Raw genomic sequence first — 19,662 nt, forward strand, 5'->3', positions numbered from 1 at the left:
TCAGAGTTCTATTCCCACTACTGCCAAGATGTTCTACAGAGCAGTAGTGTGCAACGTAGTCAGAGCTGTGAAATCCACCCTGACTATGCATTTGTTACATAATATGTTACAACTAGTGGCTGAGATCTGCCCCAGGTGATTATATTGAAGATAATCGTATGCATGGAGATGTGGGGTTTGCCAATCTGGATAGATTATTTGGTCATCAATTCTGGTACCAGAACTTCATACTGATCCTCATTTGGTACTTTTTTCATTGCACTGACTTCCATGCCTCTCTGGGTGCCTGGGTGCATTTGGCATCATTGTGTTTAAAATTACCTTGCATAGGCAATTCCCTATAGTTCTGAAGGGCTTTTGTGGTCCTCCAGGGTCATAGAAAAGGAACAGGCTAGACAAGCCAACTTCAGAGGATTACTACTTGTCTAGCCTGCTTGACTCTCTTCTTTATGGTTCTTTGAAGGAGTGCAAACATCCTCCTGGATTACGGACTGGAGGAGAAGCCTGGCTTGCTGTGCAGAGCAAGGCACTGGAGACAGGAGGCGCAGGGAGAAGGTAAGGACTGAGATGGAGAATGGGCCCGGGGAGGGCAGCAGGAGTGGGATCAGAGCATTAAGGAAGAGACAAGAGCTCTTAGGAGAGCAGCAAGAGAATTGAGGGGTGGCAATGAGGATAAAAGGCATTGGGTGGAGGGTATGTTTGGGTCAGGGACCAATAATCCAATGGCATCTGTGGCTCTTCTGGGGTGAAAGTTTTGGTTTTGAAATTACAATGTTTCTGATTTAACTGATGACACTGACCTTTGCAAGGATGGGAGCTAGCTGAGGTGCATCGCCAATTGCACATCCTTCAGCACTTGGCCTGCTCTGTTCAGGGCTGAGGGTGTCACCGAGATGGGGGCAGGAGAGTTGCTTGTCCGTGGGGCTTGTCAGGGTGGAAAGAGACCATGGACTCCCCAGGCCATGGAAAAAGCTGCTTTTCAGGAGTAACCCTAAAGCAGAGATTTCTGTGTGTATGTGAAATGAGAGAGAAACTAGCTTTTATTGGGTTTAAACCTAAAATCACTCTGAGACTGATTCATCAGTGCTTGTGGCCCCTTTGCACTAATTAGGCTGGCATGAAAGGGCCAGAGGGTAGATGTAAGGCTGATCCTTGGGGAATATCCCCAGGTGGGGCCCATGTGTTGCTTCTGGCCCTATTAGTGATAGGAATTGAGACAATGGGTGGAGAGGGGACTGAAAAGAATGAACATAGCATTTTAAAATACCTTTTTAAAGGAGTAAAGAGAGAAAGCAGGATGGATTGAGTCTAGAGGAGAAGAAGGAGGGTCTTATTGTTAAGTCACTAGACTGGGACTTGATCTATATTCATTTATCAGCCCTGCTACAGGATGCCCATGTGACCTTGGGCAAATCATTTAATTTCTGTGCCTTAATCTCCCTCTCTCTAAAATGGAAATAATACTTCTCTACCTCGTTGGGGTTGTTAGGATATATCCATTAACGATTGTGTGGTGCTCAGATAATACAGTGATGGAACTTGGACAGATAGAAGCTAATATGGCTTTGGAGACACTGGAAAAGAAAAAGTGAAAACAGGGCTCTAAATATCAACTCTTGGAAGTGGTGCTTTTAGCTGTGGTGTCACAGTGCACAGAGCAGCCCTAAATTAAGGTGAACCATTCTGTTTCATAGAACATAGAGATGAAAAAACACACATTCGGTCCTTCCTCGCTTGACTAATGCAGGATTGTTTCTTACACCACATTTGCTGTCAAGTCTAGTGCGACTGACCTAAACAATGGCAGCTTCCAGCATTCCCCTTGGGAGTTTCTTCTGTGGTTGAACAGACCTCCTAAGTGTTTGGAAATATTCTGATAGTCTCCCTAAACTTTACTTTATTGATGATGATGCTTTCAGCTTTGCAGCCTTGGAGAAACTAGGGAAAAGCCTCCCCAAATGAACTTACCACCAGCTTTGGGCATTTTCTCGCCTGCTCTCTGACGTATACACAAGTGTCTACATAAAAGGAAGGCTATGCAGACACAGTAAGATTTAGCCATTGACCTTTTGCAAAGTGTTGTAATAAAATGAAGAGGGAGAAAAAAATCAAAGTGACTCTACATCAAAGGCAGAGAGAGAATCGGTGGTTAACATAGCCAGATGTAGGGTGATCCAGTGGGAGAGAGACAGGGTATCTGAATTCGCAGAAAGTCCTTGCATCCCCTTGTCCGGAGCCCTATCAATCTTGCCAGGGAATCTAACAGGCAAGGAAAGCTGAAGAGCAGGTGAAAGATTCTGAAATCAAAAGACTTTGAAAGCTGGATCAGAGGGTGAAGTACAATTTTCCCATCTGCTTTGAATTTATTGCTGCTAATGTGAAAGGAGCCTCTGGTTTGAATGAATGTGTTAGACCAAAGGGGTCATTTGACATTTCCATCGTTTTCAGGAGAGGATAACAAAGATTCACTTCCTTATTTAACTCCTCCTCTACCAAACAGGTACAAATCAACAAATTTTTTTAAAAAAAAATGAAATTGGGAGCAGAGGAAAAGTTGTCCAGCTTTTTTTTTTTTAAAAAACTAAAAGGATATATTGTGTTTAGCCCCCCAATCCTGTCCAGCTCCACAATCGTCGTCTCTTGAGTATACTTACTCCCCTTGGATAAAATGTTTTACTGGACCCCAGACTGCATTTTAAAAGTAATTGATGTTTCTGTGACCACGGCACACGCAAATACCTAGATCAGAAGCTAGAAACTAGTTGAATTATCTAACTACGCCAGATATAAAAGACTTATGGCTATAGCTGGTGTCTTTGTGGCAGAATCTCAGCTCATGAGGAGACACTGGTGGCTCTGGAGATTCTGAGCCCAGTTTGTCTAGGTTGCTGACTTGAATCCAGCTTTGTTATGTGGTGATTAAACGTTACCACTTGATTTTTTTTCAGTGACCTGTGTGAAATAAATTGATGGCTCTCAGTCCAGTTTCTAGTAGTCAGGTGTCTATGAAAAACAAACAGAACAAAACACACCACCATCACATTCGGCAGTTCAGGGAAGAGGTCAAGGATTGAATGAGCCTGGATATTGAACTGCCCTCTGACCCAAAAGAAATGCTGGCCCTGCCAGCTCAGGGTTGAGGCACATTTCGGGATGATGGTGGTGTGTGGGAAGCTTGTATAACACAATGTGCCTGCTTCCTTGCTGCTGTCATTGGCAGGGATCAAGCACGGGGCCTTCTGCTCCAAAACTACCAAGTAGCAGGCTTTTATCTTGAGTCTGAGTCAGTCACTAGGGGGAGCCATGAAAACACACATTTACTTGGTGTCTTATGTGCTCACCTAGTTAGACAAAGCTTATCCTGGGCCTTTGGAGTCTTCAAGAATTCAAGTCTCATGTGGTGTTCTGTTTTGTATTGAACTCCTGAGCGTTTATAAACATCACGTCGTCAGCAAAAATTCAACCCAGAATCTTCAGCGTGACTTCTTGCATCCAATACCCTCTTAGAAGTTGTTCCTTTAGTGCAAGTGGTGGGAGATGATGCATATAGTGCTCTAAATCCTAGGCCCGAAACCTACTGATGACCATCTGTACAGTCTGGGTTTCTTACACCTGCATTGCCACTGCATGTGTTCTACTCAGACAGGACTGCAGACTGCGGGGATGTGAATCCAGCACTCAGACTGACTTTAAAGAAAAAAAGATCTCCCAATACATTTGTTTTATATATATGTAATTTATATATAAAAACTGCTAATCATTCTCTGGATAAATTACATCTAGGCACCAAATCCCCTTCAGGTTTGACCCTGTCACTGTCAGCAGAAGTTATATGAAACGCTACTGCTCTTTTCTCTCCACAGAATAGACCTTCCCTCTCCCCTCAACCGCCCTGCTATGTTTCCTAAGCAACGGGAACTGCATGGTGCTCTGGCTAGGCAGCAGATAAGGAAAGCGGTCAAGTCAATGAGATTTTGTCAGAACAGATTTTAGCTCTCACGCTGCTCATGAGTATTACGGGAAAGATCCCTCAATGTTGAAATCAGCACCCTCATTATTTTTTAATAACATTTGGCATCTTTCTTTCTTTCTTTCTTTTTTTTTTTTTGGTGCTCCCCAGGAATTGGCACCTGTTGTGCTGAATTGCTGCAGCCGTCACGTTTTATTTTCCTTGGCTACTTCTAATAGCATTGCGGGCATAGCAGCCAAAGACTAGAGCCTGGGGAGCTGCTCTGTGGGGTTATGAACCCTGCTCAGCATTAAACCAATTACAGTTCTAGGCTGCTGCTTGTCCAGGAGGCTAAAGCAAAAGCGGTGACTCAGAAGAAAATTCCAACTCTTCAGAGGAAGGGAGCCCGCAGGAGGGAATGTTGGCATGAGAGTGGAGTGGAGGAGTCAGTGAATCTAAGGCTATTTCTGCACTACACATTATTTCAGTATAACTTACATTGCTCAGGGGTGTGAAAAATCCACACCCCTGAGCGATGTATTATCGACCTATGGGATGGACACAACTATGTTGGTGGGAGAGCTTCTCCTGCCGACATAGCTACCACCTCTAGCGGAGGCAGGAGTTATTAAGCGGATGGGAGAGCTCTTTCCCGCCGGCTTAGAGCATCTTCACCAGAAGCATGACACTGATGCAGCTGCGCTGCTGCAGCTGCTGTAGTGTAGACATAGCCTAAGAACCTGTTTTTTGCTGGCCAAGGAGACTGCATTAGAACTAGAGAGGTTTGAGGGCTCATGCTGCAAAATTAGGCTCCAGAGTTAGGTTTCAAAGTTCAGCTCTAGGTTTTTGTTCAGCCTGTTACAGGATTGCAAAAGTCAGTTCTAGATTTGGGTTTGGATCACCCAGCAGGTGTGATCTGGGGGCTTGCATGGGTCTATCTCTAGTGAACCCCTTTCTAGAAAAATTTGCTTAAACAGAGCTCAGGCTAGCATAGTGTAGATGAATGGAGTAGGAGGTCTGGAGGGAGCACAGCCTGGGCCTTAATGCAGCACTTATTGCCACAGGATTTCCACCCTGGCCCAAAGCTGTCAGTACTACGTGTCTAAGAAGGATCCTGTTCTTGTGAAATTTCAAGAACAAGGAGATTCCAAGAGACTTCCAAATTTCTGGATTCTTTTCTAAAACATTTGAGGGTTGCCACTCATTAGTCCAGATAGAATTTCAAGTGGTTTTGCTTTTTATTATTTTTATATAAAGTTAAGGATCTGTCACCATATTACCTTCGCTAGTCCTTTGTCATCTTGGTGCTCAGATACTATAGTGCCCTAGAAATACTTAACACTGGTCCAGGACTGGGCTGCTAGCTGCTACTGCAATACTACTACTAAGTAATAGCTGGCAGATATTTGGAATTTATTATTGCTGACGCTAGCCAGGGACTGAAAAGTGAAAATTACTTGAGCTTAAAACAAAAAACAAAACCACCTTTTAAGCTTCATTCAAAAATAAAGCCACATGTTGGGATCAGACTGAGGCATGCCAAGATTTATCGATTGACATGAATTAAACTGGGACAGCAGGGTTGGCTCCCCTACTCCTTACTGACCACAGGAGGCCAGCTCGTTGATCTTACATTTTCTAAAAAATTATGAAGTGTTTCCCCATCTTTTTCTTCTTCAGTTATTTGTCTGCTTGAGTACCAGGATAAGCAGTCATAGGGAATCCATCCAGCTCAACACTATCTAGAAACACTTTTGTAGCCAATTCAGATGCTTATGATGCATCATATCAAGTAGAAGAGAAGTCCCAGAAGTGGATGAAGGATGCTGTGGCCACTGGTTTTGTGATGGTTAGGATTATGCTTTTAAGTAGGAGTGTTGGGAATTAAAGGAACCATCAGTTTTCAAGGACATCTGATCTCCTGGGAACATTTAGACCAGGAAATTTACATTGTTGATAATGTTAACAGGTTAATTTCCTGTCAGTGCATGTGGCAGGCCATGATGTACCTCAGCCCTTATCATTTAGGTTTCCATGTCTGTACCAATAATTTACAATATGGCCCAAAGCTTCAATGCACAATTGGGATTTATCACTTCTTTTAAAAAAGCTCACTCCAAGGCCTAGTCTTATATGCAAAGTTTCATCCTGCATCTTATTTGCATTGCTGAGTTATAACCCGCTAAATTACAATCTGCATTGGCAGACTCTTGCTAACAGCACTAATGGATGCTATTATAATTCTACCACTCTGTGACACTGAACTTTTACCATCTCAGCCGCATAAAGGGACGCTGTCAACTTGAAAAATCGCATTTCTGTCTGAAAAAGCGATACTTACATTGGTTACAAATAACACCTCAGAGACAGCAACTGAAAGAGATAAGGGTAGGGGTGGAAATGTATTTAATGCTATTCAGCTTCTTTACTTTGTGTGTTTTACAGCACTTTGTGTAATGTCAGTGTCACTGTTACGCTGATGCTCAGTTGTGTTTCCTGTCCCCCAATGACTTCCTTTGTGCATGGCTGTAGGGAGGATCTCATGCACTCTGTGTCCCAGGCCCTACACTTATAGTAACAACAAAGCTGAAAAAGGAGCAAGCAGGTGGGAATGTGCCCAGAGAGGAAGTGGAGTGGGAGGAGAAGTGCGCTCAAGCATGTGACTCGTGAGTTGTTTTAAAAGATCTCTGTAATATAGCAGAAGAGCAGAAAAACCCTTAGAATACTATTTTACAGAATTTTTGTAAATGTCTGATCATACTGTTATTTAAAGGGGGCTGTATCAGAAACGTGCATTCTTTGAAACTCATTAATTATACAAGATTCCAAATTGTCAGTGTCCCTTTAAGTATAACATTGTTGCTTTCTCTTGGGATGCCAAAGCTGTCTCTGGAGGAATCAGCATCTAAACACAAAAGGAAGGATTCACACTTGGCACGAATCCTTTTGCATTAAAAAGGCAAGTGACTGGCAAAGTGTTCTACTGAGAGGCATCGGTTCCTTCCAGTTCTGCCAGCCTCCCCTGGAATCCGCTCAAGTGCCTCAGCCCACAAATGTGCTAGCACCAGGGGCCTTTTGCGAAACAGTGAATAAATCTCCCCTTCATTCCTCTTCTTCTGCCAAAGTAAGTGGCTCTGGCTGTGGCAGGCACCTGATTCCTCCCAGCTTCTTATAGCACCAGCCCCAGACTGCAGCTTTCTACAGATAAAGTGGGATTATGGATAAAATTAGAAGGCCAAGGTCACCATCTACTGGGGAAAATGTGCAAGCTACCTAAGAGACAAGGTGGGTGAGGTAATCTCTTTTATTGTCCAACTTCAGTTGGAAAAAGAGACAAACTTTCAAGCTACGAAGAGCTCTTCTTCAGGTCACTGCACAAAAGCTACCTGGACACAAATATGTACTGTATTAATTCATTCCTACCATTCATTCCCTCACTCCGGTTCATGGCTGGATTAACCCATCACTGGGCCGTAGGCAAACGTACACTTCTGGGTCCCTCTACTGTCCAGCTAAACTAGATGCTCCCATGCAGTACGGATGCATGTGTATTAACTCTGTCCTGGCTGGTACAGCAGCGGTCTATTAACCCAACCATGTCTGGCTCCCAGTGCACAGATGTGGCTTAGTTAACCCTCTCCTATCAGGTCAGTGACTAGCTCTTGATGCCTTATTAACCTCCTTGAATGCCCCTCCCCCAGGGCTCCTAGCCACTCATCTCCCAGCTGGCTGCCCCCTGTGGGCACTCAGTGCAGCTCTCTGTACATGTAGCAGTTCTTGAGGCTGTCACTGAGTGAGTCTGGTGTGCAGAATAGAGGGGACATGGGCTGCTGGAAGGGGATGCCGTGGTGTGGGAGCCAGCCCCCAGGCAGCAGCAAGGAAGAGCAGTGCTGACTGCCCCATTGTTCACTTAAATTTGATCTGGCAACTCCTCTATCATAACAAAGGGGCGGCTGGACCAAATTTGAGTGAGTGGCATTGCTGGAGCACAGGGTCACAGCACCACTCAAGTTGCACCCCACCCCCAAAAAATTTGGGCCATAGGCACATGCCTCCTTTGCCTATGCATTAATCTGACCCTGCTCCTGTTAGCATATTCATGAGAGAGGAGTGGTCTGAGGACAAAACCGGGAGTTAAAAGTCTGCTGTATTCTGGTGCAAGCTCTCACTGCTAAGCTGTGTAAACTTGGACAAGCTGCAGAACCTCTCTGTGTATTTATCCATCAAATGTGGATTGCCATACTTACCTCTCTACATCATAGGCACAATCAATCAATGTGTATAAAACTCAGTATTCTTAGTATGCACCAGTGCATCATTAATGTATTTCAGCAGCAGCTTCAGAAATGTCAGTGGATGTATGTGTACTCTTAAATCAGCCCAAGAAATGAAGAGTTAGGAGGAGGTGCTGCTGTAGTCCCTGAACAAGGCAGGCTCCCCCTACATTTAAAGTGGCGATGACTGAGCTGGTAACTAGCAAGTGGAAAACCATGAAATCCACAGTAGCTCGGCCTCCCCAGTGATTCTTTATTAATGCACTAATTAGTTTTACTAGTTTAGTATTCACTGATAAATATTCAGGCCATGATTTTCAAGACCGTTCTGCTCCCAAATCAGCAGCTAAGTAAGTGGCGTGATGCTCAATTTGCTTAGCACCCGCAACTACCCATTGTCTTTCAGATCAGATTGGAAAAATCTCAGTTCCTTGCCTCTAGTTCTTAATTCGTCTCTGCTGTTGGGGAGGAAGAATTGTCTAATGCGTACAGCATGGGAAGTCAGAAATTCTGGGCTTCGTTGCCAGCTCCCTCATTGACTCATTGTGTGGCCCTGGGCAATGTTCCTTATGGCTCAGTTTACTTGTTTGTATAACTGGGACAATAATCCTACTGCGCCTTCCTCTGAGATGTGTTTGTGAGGTTTAATTGATTAGTATTTGTAAAGTGATGGGCGATACTTGAATCAGTGCTAGCACCATCTTAGTGCTATTAGATAACTCTGTAGAACATTTTAGGATACAACAGTAATGAGGATGTATTGCATTGTAATGTACCGAGCCTGCTAGCAGGGTGACAGCTCTGTGGCTATTGGAAAGCAGAAAACCTATAGAAGCTTAAATTATATAACCTTAATCAAGTTACATCCAGTATGTGACAGCTATTCAATAAGCACGACCCAAGTGGTGCTAGCATTAGCCTTCCATATAAAAAGAAATCAGCCAACCACCTACGCAAAAGCTGCCCAGAAAGAAGAAAAATGTGCAGAGGTTAGTGTAATTACTACACCATGTAATTAAAGTTTCCAGCGCCAGCAAAGGTGCTGCTGTTGAAGGCAATGGCACTTGTAGACGAGCTGGGGACTGAACAGTCAGTTGTTGGCATAGTGTTCAGAACCAGCTACCATGCAGAGCACAATCTGGCTCTCACAGAAATGAGGGTGCTTTCATTTGAGTGAGTTCTCTGCTGAAGGAGCTATCGTCCTCAAATGAGAGGACTGAAAAATCAGCAAGTCTCCCTCTTGTAATAAAAGCATAGAACAAGCCTTGCACTAATTCAGCAACGTGGAAGAATGCATTTAACTGTCCTCATAAAGAACCCAAAAATCTATGCTGAGGAAGCTTACGCCAGGAAAGGCAGTGTGGTCAAGGGGCTGGAAAAGAGACTAGTGAGCCAGGACTTCTGGGGTCTAGGCCCAGCACTGCCAAGGATTCATTAAGACTTTAGGCAAGTCACTTTACTGTTCTATGCCTCAATTAATCCACCTGCATATTACTTCCCTGAATTAATTAGTGCTTGTAAGAACCGAGACCCTTTTCTACATGCTAAGGAAATGCAGACTGTCATTACTAAATATGGGCCTGAGCTGCGGCGTTCAGGTCCAGGGTTTCTACTTGCCACATTATAGAACAAGGAGCCTATCTGAAGTGTGGATCTAGAAATCTTGGTTCTCAACTCTGCTCTTTCCCCCCCAAAACAGCTTGAGTGTGTTTGAATGAGATTTTGCCTCAGGCCCATCCCTAATTACATCCATGAGATAGATAGGAGAGGGCAGGAAGGATGAGACTAAATGGAAGAAAGAGAGAGCTAGAGGATCAGTTCTGTCTGAGTAGGAGCCAAAGAAAGGAACGCACCAGACCCAACCAATATAGAGAGCAGGTGTCACAGAGAGACTGAGACCAACTTGGTCCAATGTCCCTTTTGGAGAGAAGTGAATGCATCCAGAATAAACCTGAATTCAATCAAGTAACACTTTATTTTTTATTAAAAGATTTATTTTACATAAAGATGTAACTTGACATTTTGAGGGTACAGGCACCAGCTGCCAGAAGACTTCCTGTGGTATCACAGAAAGCTATTGATTCTTTACCATCTGAATCGATCTTCTCACCTTTTTTCATTTTGCAGGGAAGACGAAGCCTAAATCTATTAAACTCAACACAGGTGATCAAATCCCATCTCTTTCTTTTCAGTCAGAAGGAGGAAACTGCTTGCTATTAAAGATGTTCCAACCCAGTTACTTATAGTGAGGTGCTCAGAATAGTCATTTTGCAAACAGTAATATGGAGCCGATCAGAAGGGAATGCACTGCAGCATAATTGCCCTATTTCAAAACATTATCCTGTAATAACAATCTGTAGCACAGATGTGTCTCACTGAGAGGGAGAGAGAGAGAAACATACGGAATGCACCTCAGTAAATACACCATCAAGAGAGAAGCACCCTTGTTTCCTGCTAACACTGGAAGGCAGCCCATTAGCTATCCTCAGCCTTTTCGTCCTTAATCTCAGGGCAGGGAAATAACAGTCGCTCGACTGGCTGCTACTATTTCCCATTGCAACCATTATGATTAAACCAGGCTCTGAGCCTTTAAATCCTTCTCTGAAAGGGAGATCAGTTTTTGTTCCACAACATTAGTAAAATACTTTTGGCAACAGAGCAAGAGCACATTGAAGCATTTGCTTTTGAAATGCCATGTTATTACCTACCTGTCCCCCCAACAACCAAAAAAATCAAACCATTTTTAAATTTGTTTGGTAGAGAAAGAGAGAGATACCAGTCTGTAAAATATCAGAGCTCTATTTGCAATAGAGGGAAGTTCTTTTCCAGGTACAAATGGCAGCTGAAATTCACATCCCAGGCATTCATTTGTTCGCTACAGCAGAGAGTTGGTCTCGGATCCTTCCCAGACCATCTAACATAGTGTCCAGGGTTTCTTTATTCAGCTCCACAGTCACTGCAGAGATCACAGGGTTATCTCCACGCAAGGCAGCATCTTCCTGAATCTGAAGTAGAAACGTGGATTGAAATCACATGAGACATCCACAACACTCCCCTCTACCCCTCCCCCAGTGCCTCCATTCAAATCAGAATAGACTGGAAATGGACTAAAAATAGCTGACATACACCACAATTTCCCCTTCTGAAGGACCAGTGTTTCCCCCAAACTGCATACATCACCAATGAAATGCAGCTTCCTCTCTGGAAGAGGGCAAGCAACCATCTGGCACATAACACAACACTGAGTAAAGGGGAAGTTCTGATGAAGGACACCCGCCTCTTACGAGAAATGTCTTATCTTCTACGCTTACTAGAAATACTCTGAGTCAACACGGTACAAAGCTACCAGGCTTTTTTCTCCTCCAACATCTCCTCCAGAAGAGCCCACCCATCCCAATTCACTTTAACAGCTCTTGAAGAATGAAGGATTGAGTAGACCCTCCTGGGATTTAAACTTGTATGTCCAGGCAGCTTAGCTATCCCCCCCCCAATCTCAGCTGATTGACATGTCAGTGAGTGAGGTCTCTTCAAAGTCCACTGCTAATCAAAAACCACCTCCAGAATAATCTGCTAAAGAGGTGCTGGGTTAGAGAGTGAATAACTGTCTAGGACGAAGGGGCAGATGGCGCTGTTTGATTTGCTATCCTAATGCTGTCCCCATATTTCGGAGAACTCAAGTTGTCCTAATGCCCAGCCAGCTGGCTCCTCGTAACCGCAGAGCACTCTCCTGTACTGCAAAGAGTCTGTCGCTGTTTCCCCTACAGACCTCATTCATGGGGGTTCCAAGCATTCTTTGCCAGAGCACAGTGGTTTGGAGCTCTCTTGCATTGTTTCTGTTTGTGTCCATCTAGCAACACGAGTAGCTTGTCACTGAATTCTTCTATGCTGCCACAGAGAGCTCATGTGCAAGAGAGTCAGCAACCTAGATACTGTAACCCCTGGAGGGTTGGAATCCATTAGCATTACCTTCAACTGCAGCAAGCAGGTGGGGACTGCCATTCTGCCGATGCTATCTGAGGAGGTCTTGATGTCTACTCTCCAGTCCATATCAACCAGCCGAGGCAGGGAAACTGCAGAATTAAAAATTACATGTCAGTTAAATGAATGACTTGGGCTTGTCAACATGCAATAATCCCAGCCTTTGCAACGAGAGCCAGTGAACTGTTGCAGATCCAGATTACCAGGCCAGCAAACTGCACTGAAACAAACCAAAGGCTTACAATTTCGACAGAGGCACCTAGCAGCTTCTGGTTCCCAATCAGCCCTCTGCTCTGCACTATCCATAAGCTACAGATAGCAGGACACCCTCTCCCATGGCAATGAAACAACACACAAGATTCTTCCAGCACCCACCAGCAAGGATGGTAGCATGCAAGACCACCCTAGAAAGAGTGTAAAATAATTGGGGGAGGGGAGAATAGGGTTCATTAACTCCCCTCTCCAAAGCCATCCCAGCATCCCTTTTGCCTTATTGAACTGGCTTGCTGCCTGCAGCATACAACCAGCATTTCAGTGTAGCCTGATTTGGCCCTACAGTGTGTCTCGCTCTATGCTGTGGCCAAAGATCATCATGTAGGAATGATCTGAAAACTAAGCAATGTAGATACATGATTTCCACTTCCAGGCCTGCTAACAAAGGAACTCTGGTGGCTGTGTATGTGCAGGGGGACAGCGACCTTTTGGCCAGGTGCACATTCATTAAAAAGGACTGAGACACTTCCACTTGATGGATGACTAATGGATGTCAGCCTGACCCAATTTCTATTGGACTAAATCTAATGAATTCAACAGTGTAATGCAATACTTATGTAGGTGCTTAAGAGTCCCGAAACACTATAAACCCTTCAAGAGAATGGGGCTCTTTGAACTTGGCTGATAGTTCAATCATTTGTAGATCTGAACTCCACCTAGGAGAGAAAGGGTTACATTGTCTCATCTGAGGGAGTGCACACAGCCTAGCTGTTTCTTTCCAGGTTATTAAGAGGTCAGAGGCTGTACAAGTTTAAAAGCATCAATATTACAGCAAGTTTGCCAGGGCAGCAGGATGATCACATGACTCACCTTGTGTTCAAACTGGAAAAGCTACCAATATGTGAAAAACCTTGGAAAATAATTGCAAGCTGCATTCCAAAGCAGAGTTGGACAGGAAACATTTTCCCATCCCGCAAAATTTTAAATAAAAAAAAAATCATTTCCCATTCAACACCTGGAGGAAACCAAGGTCTTTCAAGGAAAAGCAGAGAGAGAGAGATCCCAGAATAGCCAATTGATCAGGGCACTTGAAAGCCAAGTTCAAGCACTGACTCTGCTGTTTGGAGCCTGCTCTTGTTATCTGTCCCCAGAGCTGAACTCCAAGGGGCAGTGCAGCCTCGACTGGCAAGCACTTGTCTTTGGAAGTCACTCCCATTTACAGTCCAGTGTTTGGCAGCATTCACAACACAACGTAAGATGCATCTGTGTAGTCTTGTCTTTTAATTGACAAGGGAGTCACTGCCGGTAGCTTTGGAGGACCAAGAAACTGTCCTCATTTTATGAGCATGTCAACTGACCATTCATAATGTCTGTTGTTTAAATCGTATCTGCCCCTCTATGATGTACAGCAGATGCCTTGTAAACACAGCATAAACATAATGCACCATTACCCAGAAAATAATCTCTTTCCAACATGGTGGAATACCCTGTTCACCAGTGAGTGCTGGGTTAAAATCAGAGCGAGAAGCCCTAGAGCAGAGGTCCCTGAATGTGGGCAAAAGGTTACCAGCAACAGCCATCAGAGCCCCGCTGATAGGCCATGGAGGTGGTTGGGCACAGGGTGCTGGCTCATCTCATTTCCTAGATCACATTGCAACATGAAGATACACGGAGAAGTACTGTTAGGACAATATTTAGTGTAAGCAATTGCAGTAATTGCCAGGGAGGTTATGCAACTGTGGAACAACCTCTCCCCCACCATTTGTATTCTATCAAGATGTTGAAAAACCCTTTCCCTAAATATTTTCTTACTCAGTGTTTCCGAGAATGTTGGGTGTACTGCTCCCTGCCCCAACCCCATGGCAGGGACAAGGAGGGCCCACATTGGCCTTGAGTTGTTCTCCAGAGCATCCACTTTCTTTTGACAGAGAAGTCTTTAGCTGTTTGGGTTGAAAAGAAAAGCTTAAAAATAGGTGTAGCAAGTGTAATCGATGCACAGACATCTGCTTGAGTTTGCAGACAGCCTGAAAAACAACTCTGAGGTGTGAACTGTCCAGGCACTTAAATGGGGGCTAATTCAGATGCCAGTGATGATGTTTCAAATGTCAGCATTGTTAAGTGTTACACTAAGCAGCTAAACATAAAAGAAAGGAGAGGAATTGCACTATGAAGAAGTAGGCTAGTGTTTTCTATAACATATGGGGATAGGGGAGGCTGGGGAGCAAGGACTTTTTGGGATGGCATTGAAGATGTATACACTAAAATATGAAAGCCTTTAACAGTCCATGGGAACTGTGGGGGCGATATTGGTTTCTCTTCCCTGAAAGGTGACTCAATTTTCCAAAGTTTGGCACACACCATTTTAGTACATCTCATGGTTTTAAATGTCAAGGTCTTGCTAACCATCTCAGAAATATTAATAGCCTTAAAATGCAACCTGCTACTTACTCTGACTTGATTGTGCTTCATTCCTCCAGATGGAGCTATGAAAGGGAAAAAGAGAGGAAAATATATGATCAGTGCTTTAAAAGAGATTACAGCAATAGTGCAGAGCAGGGATGTTGACTAGTGTGGCTCCTTGCTGAAGGATCAGTCAGAAAAAGTGAGTAGAGAGATGAGACTACCCATAGCAGGTGGCAACTCTATAAATGTGACAACTGAAAGTCAGTGGGGTGAAGAAACTAAAACAAAGGGGAAGGTTGGCCTGTGGCATTCAGGAAAAAAATCAGTAACTCGGTGCAATTTACTGATGACCAGTAAATTTGTCTTCAGGCTCACAAGGCTACTTTACTATCAAAAATACAGCCTAGCTTTAATCTTTACATTTTCTCCCTTGATTGCGAGACTTTCTGATAGGAGGTAAGGATGTGCCAGTGGTTAAGGCACTAGGCTGGGATCTGGGTGATAGAGGTTCAAATCTCTGCTCCACCACACGCTCCCTTGGGTTAGTCACTTAGGCCTGGATCCACAAAGAGACTTAGGTGTTGCAACACCTTTTTGATGCCTAGAAAATCACAGGAACAACACTGCAATCCACAAAGCCCGAGTTAGGTGCCTCAGCTCCATGGAGCCTACACAATGAATGGAGAGAGAGAGACACCTTAGCACAAGATCCACAAAAGCCAGCAGGCTAAGCAGGGAGCTGCCTAAGCTAGCCACTGGGAGATACCGAGAGGGGTGGGTCCTAAGCCCCACCCCTCTCACAGCGAAAGGCACTATATCTGGGCTGCAGGGAGGCACCTATCTCTGCTAGTGATCTGCAACCAGGAACCCTCTCCTGGAGTCATATGGCTTAAGTGCCTAAGTCATCTCTTATGAGAAGGAGCTAAGTTCTTGCCTCGGCCCACACAAAATAGCTGGAGGAGGCTGAGATGGTGCTATCACTCACCTTATAACTTTTAGCCCTGTGGTTAGAGCACTCCCCTGGGAGAGCCAGGTTCAATTCTCTGCCTGAATGAGAGAGAGGATTTTAACAGGGCCTCTCCTCTCTTGGGAGAGTGCTCTAAGCACTGAGCAATGGGAGATTCTAACATGGGGCTCCCTCAATCTCTGCTGCTGACTACCACCCAGGACTAGAGAGTCACTCCCTCTCTCTCTCTAGCCAGCCCAGTGACTAAGGGCTTGAGAGTATCCCATAGCTCGGTGATTAGAGTTCATGGATTGCTCTGGGACTTAGGCATGAGATGGGCATCAGGATGTCTAAAAGGAAGAAGAAGTGCACATGCTCAGAGGCACAAACTCAGACCCCGAGGGAATTTTTACCCTAAAAATGTAGGCACCGAGTGAATTTAGGTACCTACATTGTTTGGTGGGTGTTCTGCTGCTCACAGAGAAGTCTGAAATTGGGGTTTGACACATAAGTACCTTTATGGTATCTTAATCTGTCTGTTTCAGTTCCTTCAGTAACATAGGGAAAGTAGCACTTGCTCTTAGGGGTGTTGTGAGGACAAATACATTAAAGATTGAGGTGCTCAGATATCATGGTAATGAATAAGTACAATCGTTAGAGGAAGGGCTTGTCCCCTCCTAAGCTCTTGGGGAAATCTTAGGATGCATTACAGGGATAATCTACCATTCTGTTGCAGAAAGTACCATAATCCATTACATCCCTCACCAGTGGTACTCAACGACTGTGGCAAAGGCTCACATCTTTAACCCTTAGAATGCTGAGCTGTTCCAGGCTGCCAGCCACGCTACATGCCCTCTTGCTTTACCTCCGAATGAAATCAAATGTCAAGCATGTGCCAACACTTACACATTTTCCAAAATTATCTTGGTCAGGAGGTTTTTTAGACTCTGGTGGAAGTTTTCTGGGAAAAGAGAGAGAATTTCTTCCGCTGATGACAGGCCCCGATACACAATGTGCCTGGTGAGGTTGTGCAAAGAGCAGATCAGCTGCAGGAAAGGAACAGAGAATGGAAAAGAAGCTGAAGTGATAAAGGACACCACATACTGCAGAGGGAATGACTTAATGATTTCAGTAACCAGATGGGGTGCAGGACAGTGTACATGGATAGGCTCAGCTCCAGCAATCAGATCTATGCTGGCAGGCCCTCAAGGGGCCCCAATGACTTTATCTCCCCAGCCATGCAACCAACTGCAAAATCATAGTCACGGAATTTCATTTTCTGTAAGGAATGGCAAAGACCACCCACAATGCACGGTACTCGAACCAGCACTCTCCACACACCGACCACTCCAGCTTCCTCTTAAAAACTCTGAGCCATGTCATCCAACAAGCATGACCTTCACTGAGTCCTATAATTATAACTACTGCCCCAGGGCTTTCAAAACCAGTAAGGGCCATTTTTCAGCGCTGTAGAGCCCTCCGGCTTCAATCAAAATTGCAGGCATTCAACGCTTCTGAAAATCAAGTCCCAATTGCTCGTATTATTACTTTACAGAACTAATTACATTTAAGGATGAAACAGATACATGAAGTTACAGAAATTTGAAGAACATGCTTATTGGGTGACCTTACCCATCCCCCTGCTGATGAAGGGTGGCCCCCCATAGTATATTCCTACCTATATTTTGTACTGCATGTTCAGCCTTGGGAAAATGGTAAATCAATGGGACTTCAGCTCCTAAGTCACTTAAGCAATTTTGAATATTTTAACCCTAGTCTTGAAAAAACAAGACAATTAGCATGATTTAGGCCCCAATCCTGCATGATATTCTATAGGTATCTGAGCCTGATAAGCCTAATGTCAGATTGGTGTTTCAGCCATAGACAGCAACTCAGTTTGAACAGAGCAAGTTTTAAAGCCATATTTTCACTCAACTCACAGAATGAAACACAATTTATTAAAAACCTTGGCCAGGTAACTGGAGGAGGGGAAAAAAAATCTGTTTGGATTGTACCCGGTGCTTTCTTAGCTTATTGCATGACATGATTCTTAGTGGCTTTTAGAAGCATTTAATGTTTGTTCTTAAACTGCCACACTTGCTTCATGATACTTAAGCACTTTAGATCTTAAAGAGGCTTTGCTAACATTGACTGGTACTATGATCCCTGCTGTAAGGTAGATTAATGTTGCACTGATGTATGTTGAATTTGCATTCATTTTGACTGTACTTGTGAAGCAGAATTTCCCATTTTGTGCTTTAGTATCTTTGAAGCTGACCCAGGCCGACCCAATGAAGTTCTGAGCCAGCCTGATTGCAGTGCTAAGGTCTTTGTACTGACTCATTAGCCATCACACTGAAAGCAGATTATTATTAACTAACTACTTTTAGTTTTAAAATCTGCTTCTCACTGCTTGTGAAGAGTCAGAGGGAAAAGCACCTGTTAGATGCAGACACTGTTAATAAGACAGTATTGTCAATGAGGAAGTATCATTGCATTCTTACTTGAGCTGCTTCTTCTGGTGTTACAGACAGATTGGAACAGGTGCTGTCAATCAATTTGCTTGAGCCTCTTGTTGAACTAGAAAAGCACTCTTGGCAGAGCTCTCTAACTATGTCCTTTGAGGAAGCCTGGAAAATAAGGAGTGCAGGGTTCAGAAACCATTGTTTGTATGCAGCGAAACCAGTGAGTACTTACGTAGTGTTTTACAACTGCAAAGCATTGAACCAGTAACTACTTATTCTTCCAACCCCCCTATGAAACAGGTTAGCTTTATACTAATTTTGCTTACTGAGAATCTGAAACAGAGGTGAAGTGACTTGCCTGAGGCCACACAGAGTTGGTGGCATGAGCAGAATCAGAATGTAGGAGCAGCTGGCTCCTAATGCTGTGGTCAGCTCATACTGTGTTGCTGAATTATTTGTGTGTTTTCAAATCTGGACTTTTTTTAATTCTTAAAAGAGCAGCAAATTAAACCAGGCTAACAAATGCTGCTTCAATGCTACTTGACCACACCAACCATGAAAAAATACTCTCTGCCCCATCCTCTCAAGCAGTAACTTATTAATACAGAAGCTTTCATTTTACAGTCTTCTGGCTTTATTGTTAAGAGGTAATAAGGCTTGTAGAGCTCATTTACATGAATGGAATTGATCCAAAATGCTCTTGTCTAGGAGACAGCACTTTTTGAATGCATCTCCAATTTAACACCTCATCTCCCTTGTCTCCAAAGTGTGTGTGTGTGTACATTATTGCATACAACTCACCTCTATAAGTGTCAACTTCCAAAGTGAGCCATTGTTGATTCCAGGAAGAGAAAAACCATGCAAGGCAGCAACTGAATGAGCTCATGCTCACTTTTAATTTTCTTTTTTATTAATGAACACTAAGTCACCTTTACATGGCATATTTCTTCCCAAACTGCTTTACAAACTCTATTCAGGGATCAGTGAAAAACAGCCATCTCTTGGGCAGAATTCAGTAGCTGTTTAACAGTACAGGGATTTTAAAAAGCAAACAACATCATGCTAACTTAGCACATTTGTGTGTCCTTTTTATTTTATTTTATTTTATTTTTTACCTTCAATAAGATCTGCAGAGCTGCAAACTTCTCGTCTGTCATTGCAGCCATCTTTATGCTGTCATGTGACTGCATACAGTCACAAGAGCTGAACTTAAGTCATATGATTATAGCTTCAGTTGCCTTGCATTCTGGTATTTGTAGTTCTAGTTCTAGCTGCAGCCTGATGGAGAATTTTCAAACCGGAAGCTTAGGACATCAAAATATTGGTGATTATTTTCATTTGAAGCCATTTAAAAATGTAATGGCTTAAACAAAAAGTTCCTGGTATGATTTTTTTTTAAAAGTATATTGCTGAAGCCCTGATTCTGCAACATGT

The 19,662-nt window shown here is 43.7% G+C and overlaps 2 protein-coding genes across 15 annotated transcripts in view; one reads left to right on the forward strand and one right to left on the reverse strand.

Moving 5' to 3' along the window:
- The first annotated feature begins 438 nt into the window (after window positions 1-438).
- Window positions 439-19,662, forward strand: part of PRR5L (proline rich 5 like) — a 110,233-nt gene continuing 91,009 nt past the window's right edge. For 6 of the 14 annotated variants that reach the window (XM_067557560.1, XM_067557563.1, XM_067557566.1 and 3 more), the window contains exon 1: window positions 18,352-18,448. The gene's annotated coding sequence lies outside the window, so the exon portion shown is untranslated. Of the gene's footprint in view, window positions 556-18,351; window positions 18,449-19,662 lie in introns of those variants that run through there. The other 8 variants (XM_067557567.1, XM_067557570.1, XM_067557568.1 and 5 more) reach the window with 5 other exon arrangements.
- Window positions 10,180-19,436, reverse strand: COMMD9 (COMM domain containing 9). Its single transcript, XM_067557577.1, has 6 exons — window positions 19,344-19,436; window positions 18,268-18,393; window positions 16,670-16,809; window positions 14,863-14,897; window positions 12,190-12,293; window positions 10,180-11,228 (listed from the first exon to the last, which is right to left on the reverse strand). The coding sequence occupies exons 1-6, from the start codon at window positions 19,416-19,418 to the stop codon at window positions 11,088-11,090; spliced, it is 621 nt and encodes a 206-aa protein (XP_067413678.1). The 5' UTR covers window positions 19,419-19,436; the 3' UTR covers window positions 10,180-11,087.

The sequence above is a fragment of the Emydura macquarii genome, unplaced genomic scaffold (genome assembly GCF_026122565.2).
Source record: "Emydura macquarii macquarii isolate MOO-44397 ecotype Brisbane River unplaced genomic scaffold, CSIRO-AGI_Emac_v2 contig_1876, whole genome shotgun sequence".
Lineage (NCBI taxonomy): Eukaryota > Metazoa > Chordata > Testudines > Chelidae > Emydura > Emydura macquarii.

Coding starts and splice junctions, on each gene's coding strand:
- COMMD9 (XM_067557577.1), bottom strand. CDS start 19,418: ATGCAGTCACATGACAGCATAAAGATGGCTGCAATGACAGACGAGAAG. Junction 18,394..19,343: donor CTCTGCAGATCTTATTGAAG/GTAAAAAATAAA, acceptor CTTATTTTCCAG/GCTTCCTCAAAGGACATAGT. Junction 12,294..14,862: donor TGAAGCACAATCAAGTCAGA/GTAAGTAGCAGG, acceptor TTAATTCTGCAG/TTTCCCTGCCTCGGCTGGTT.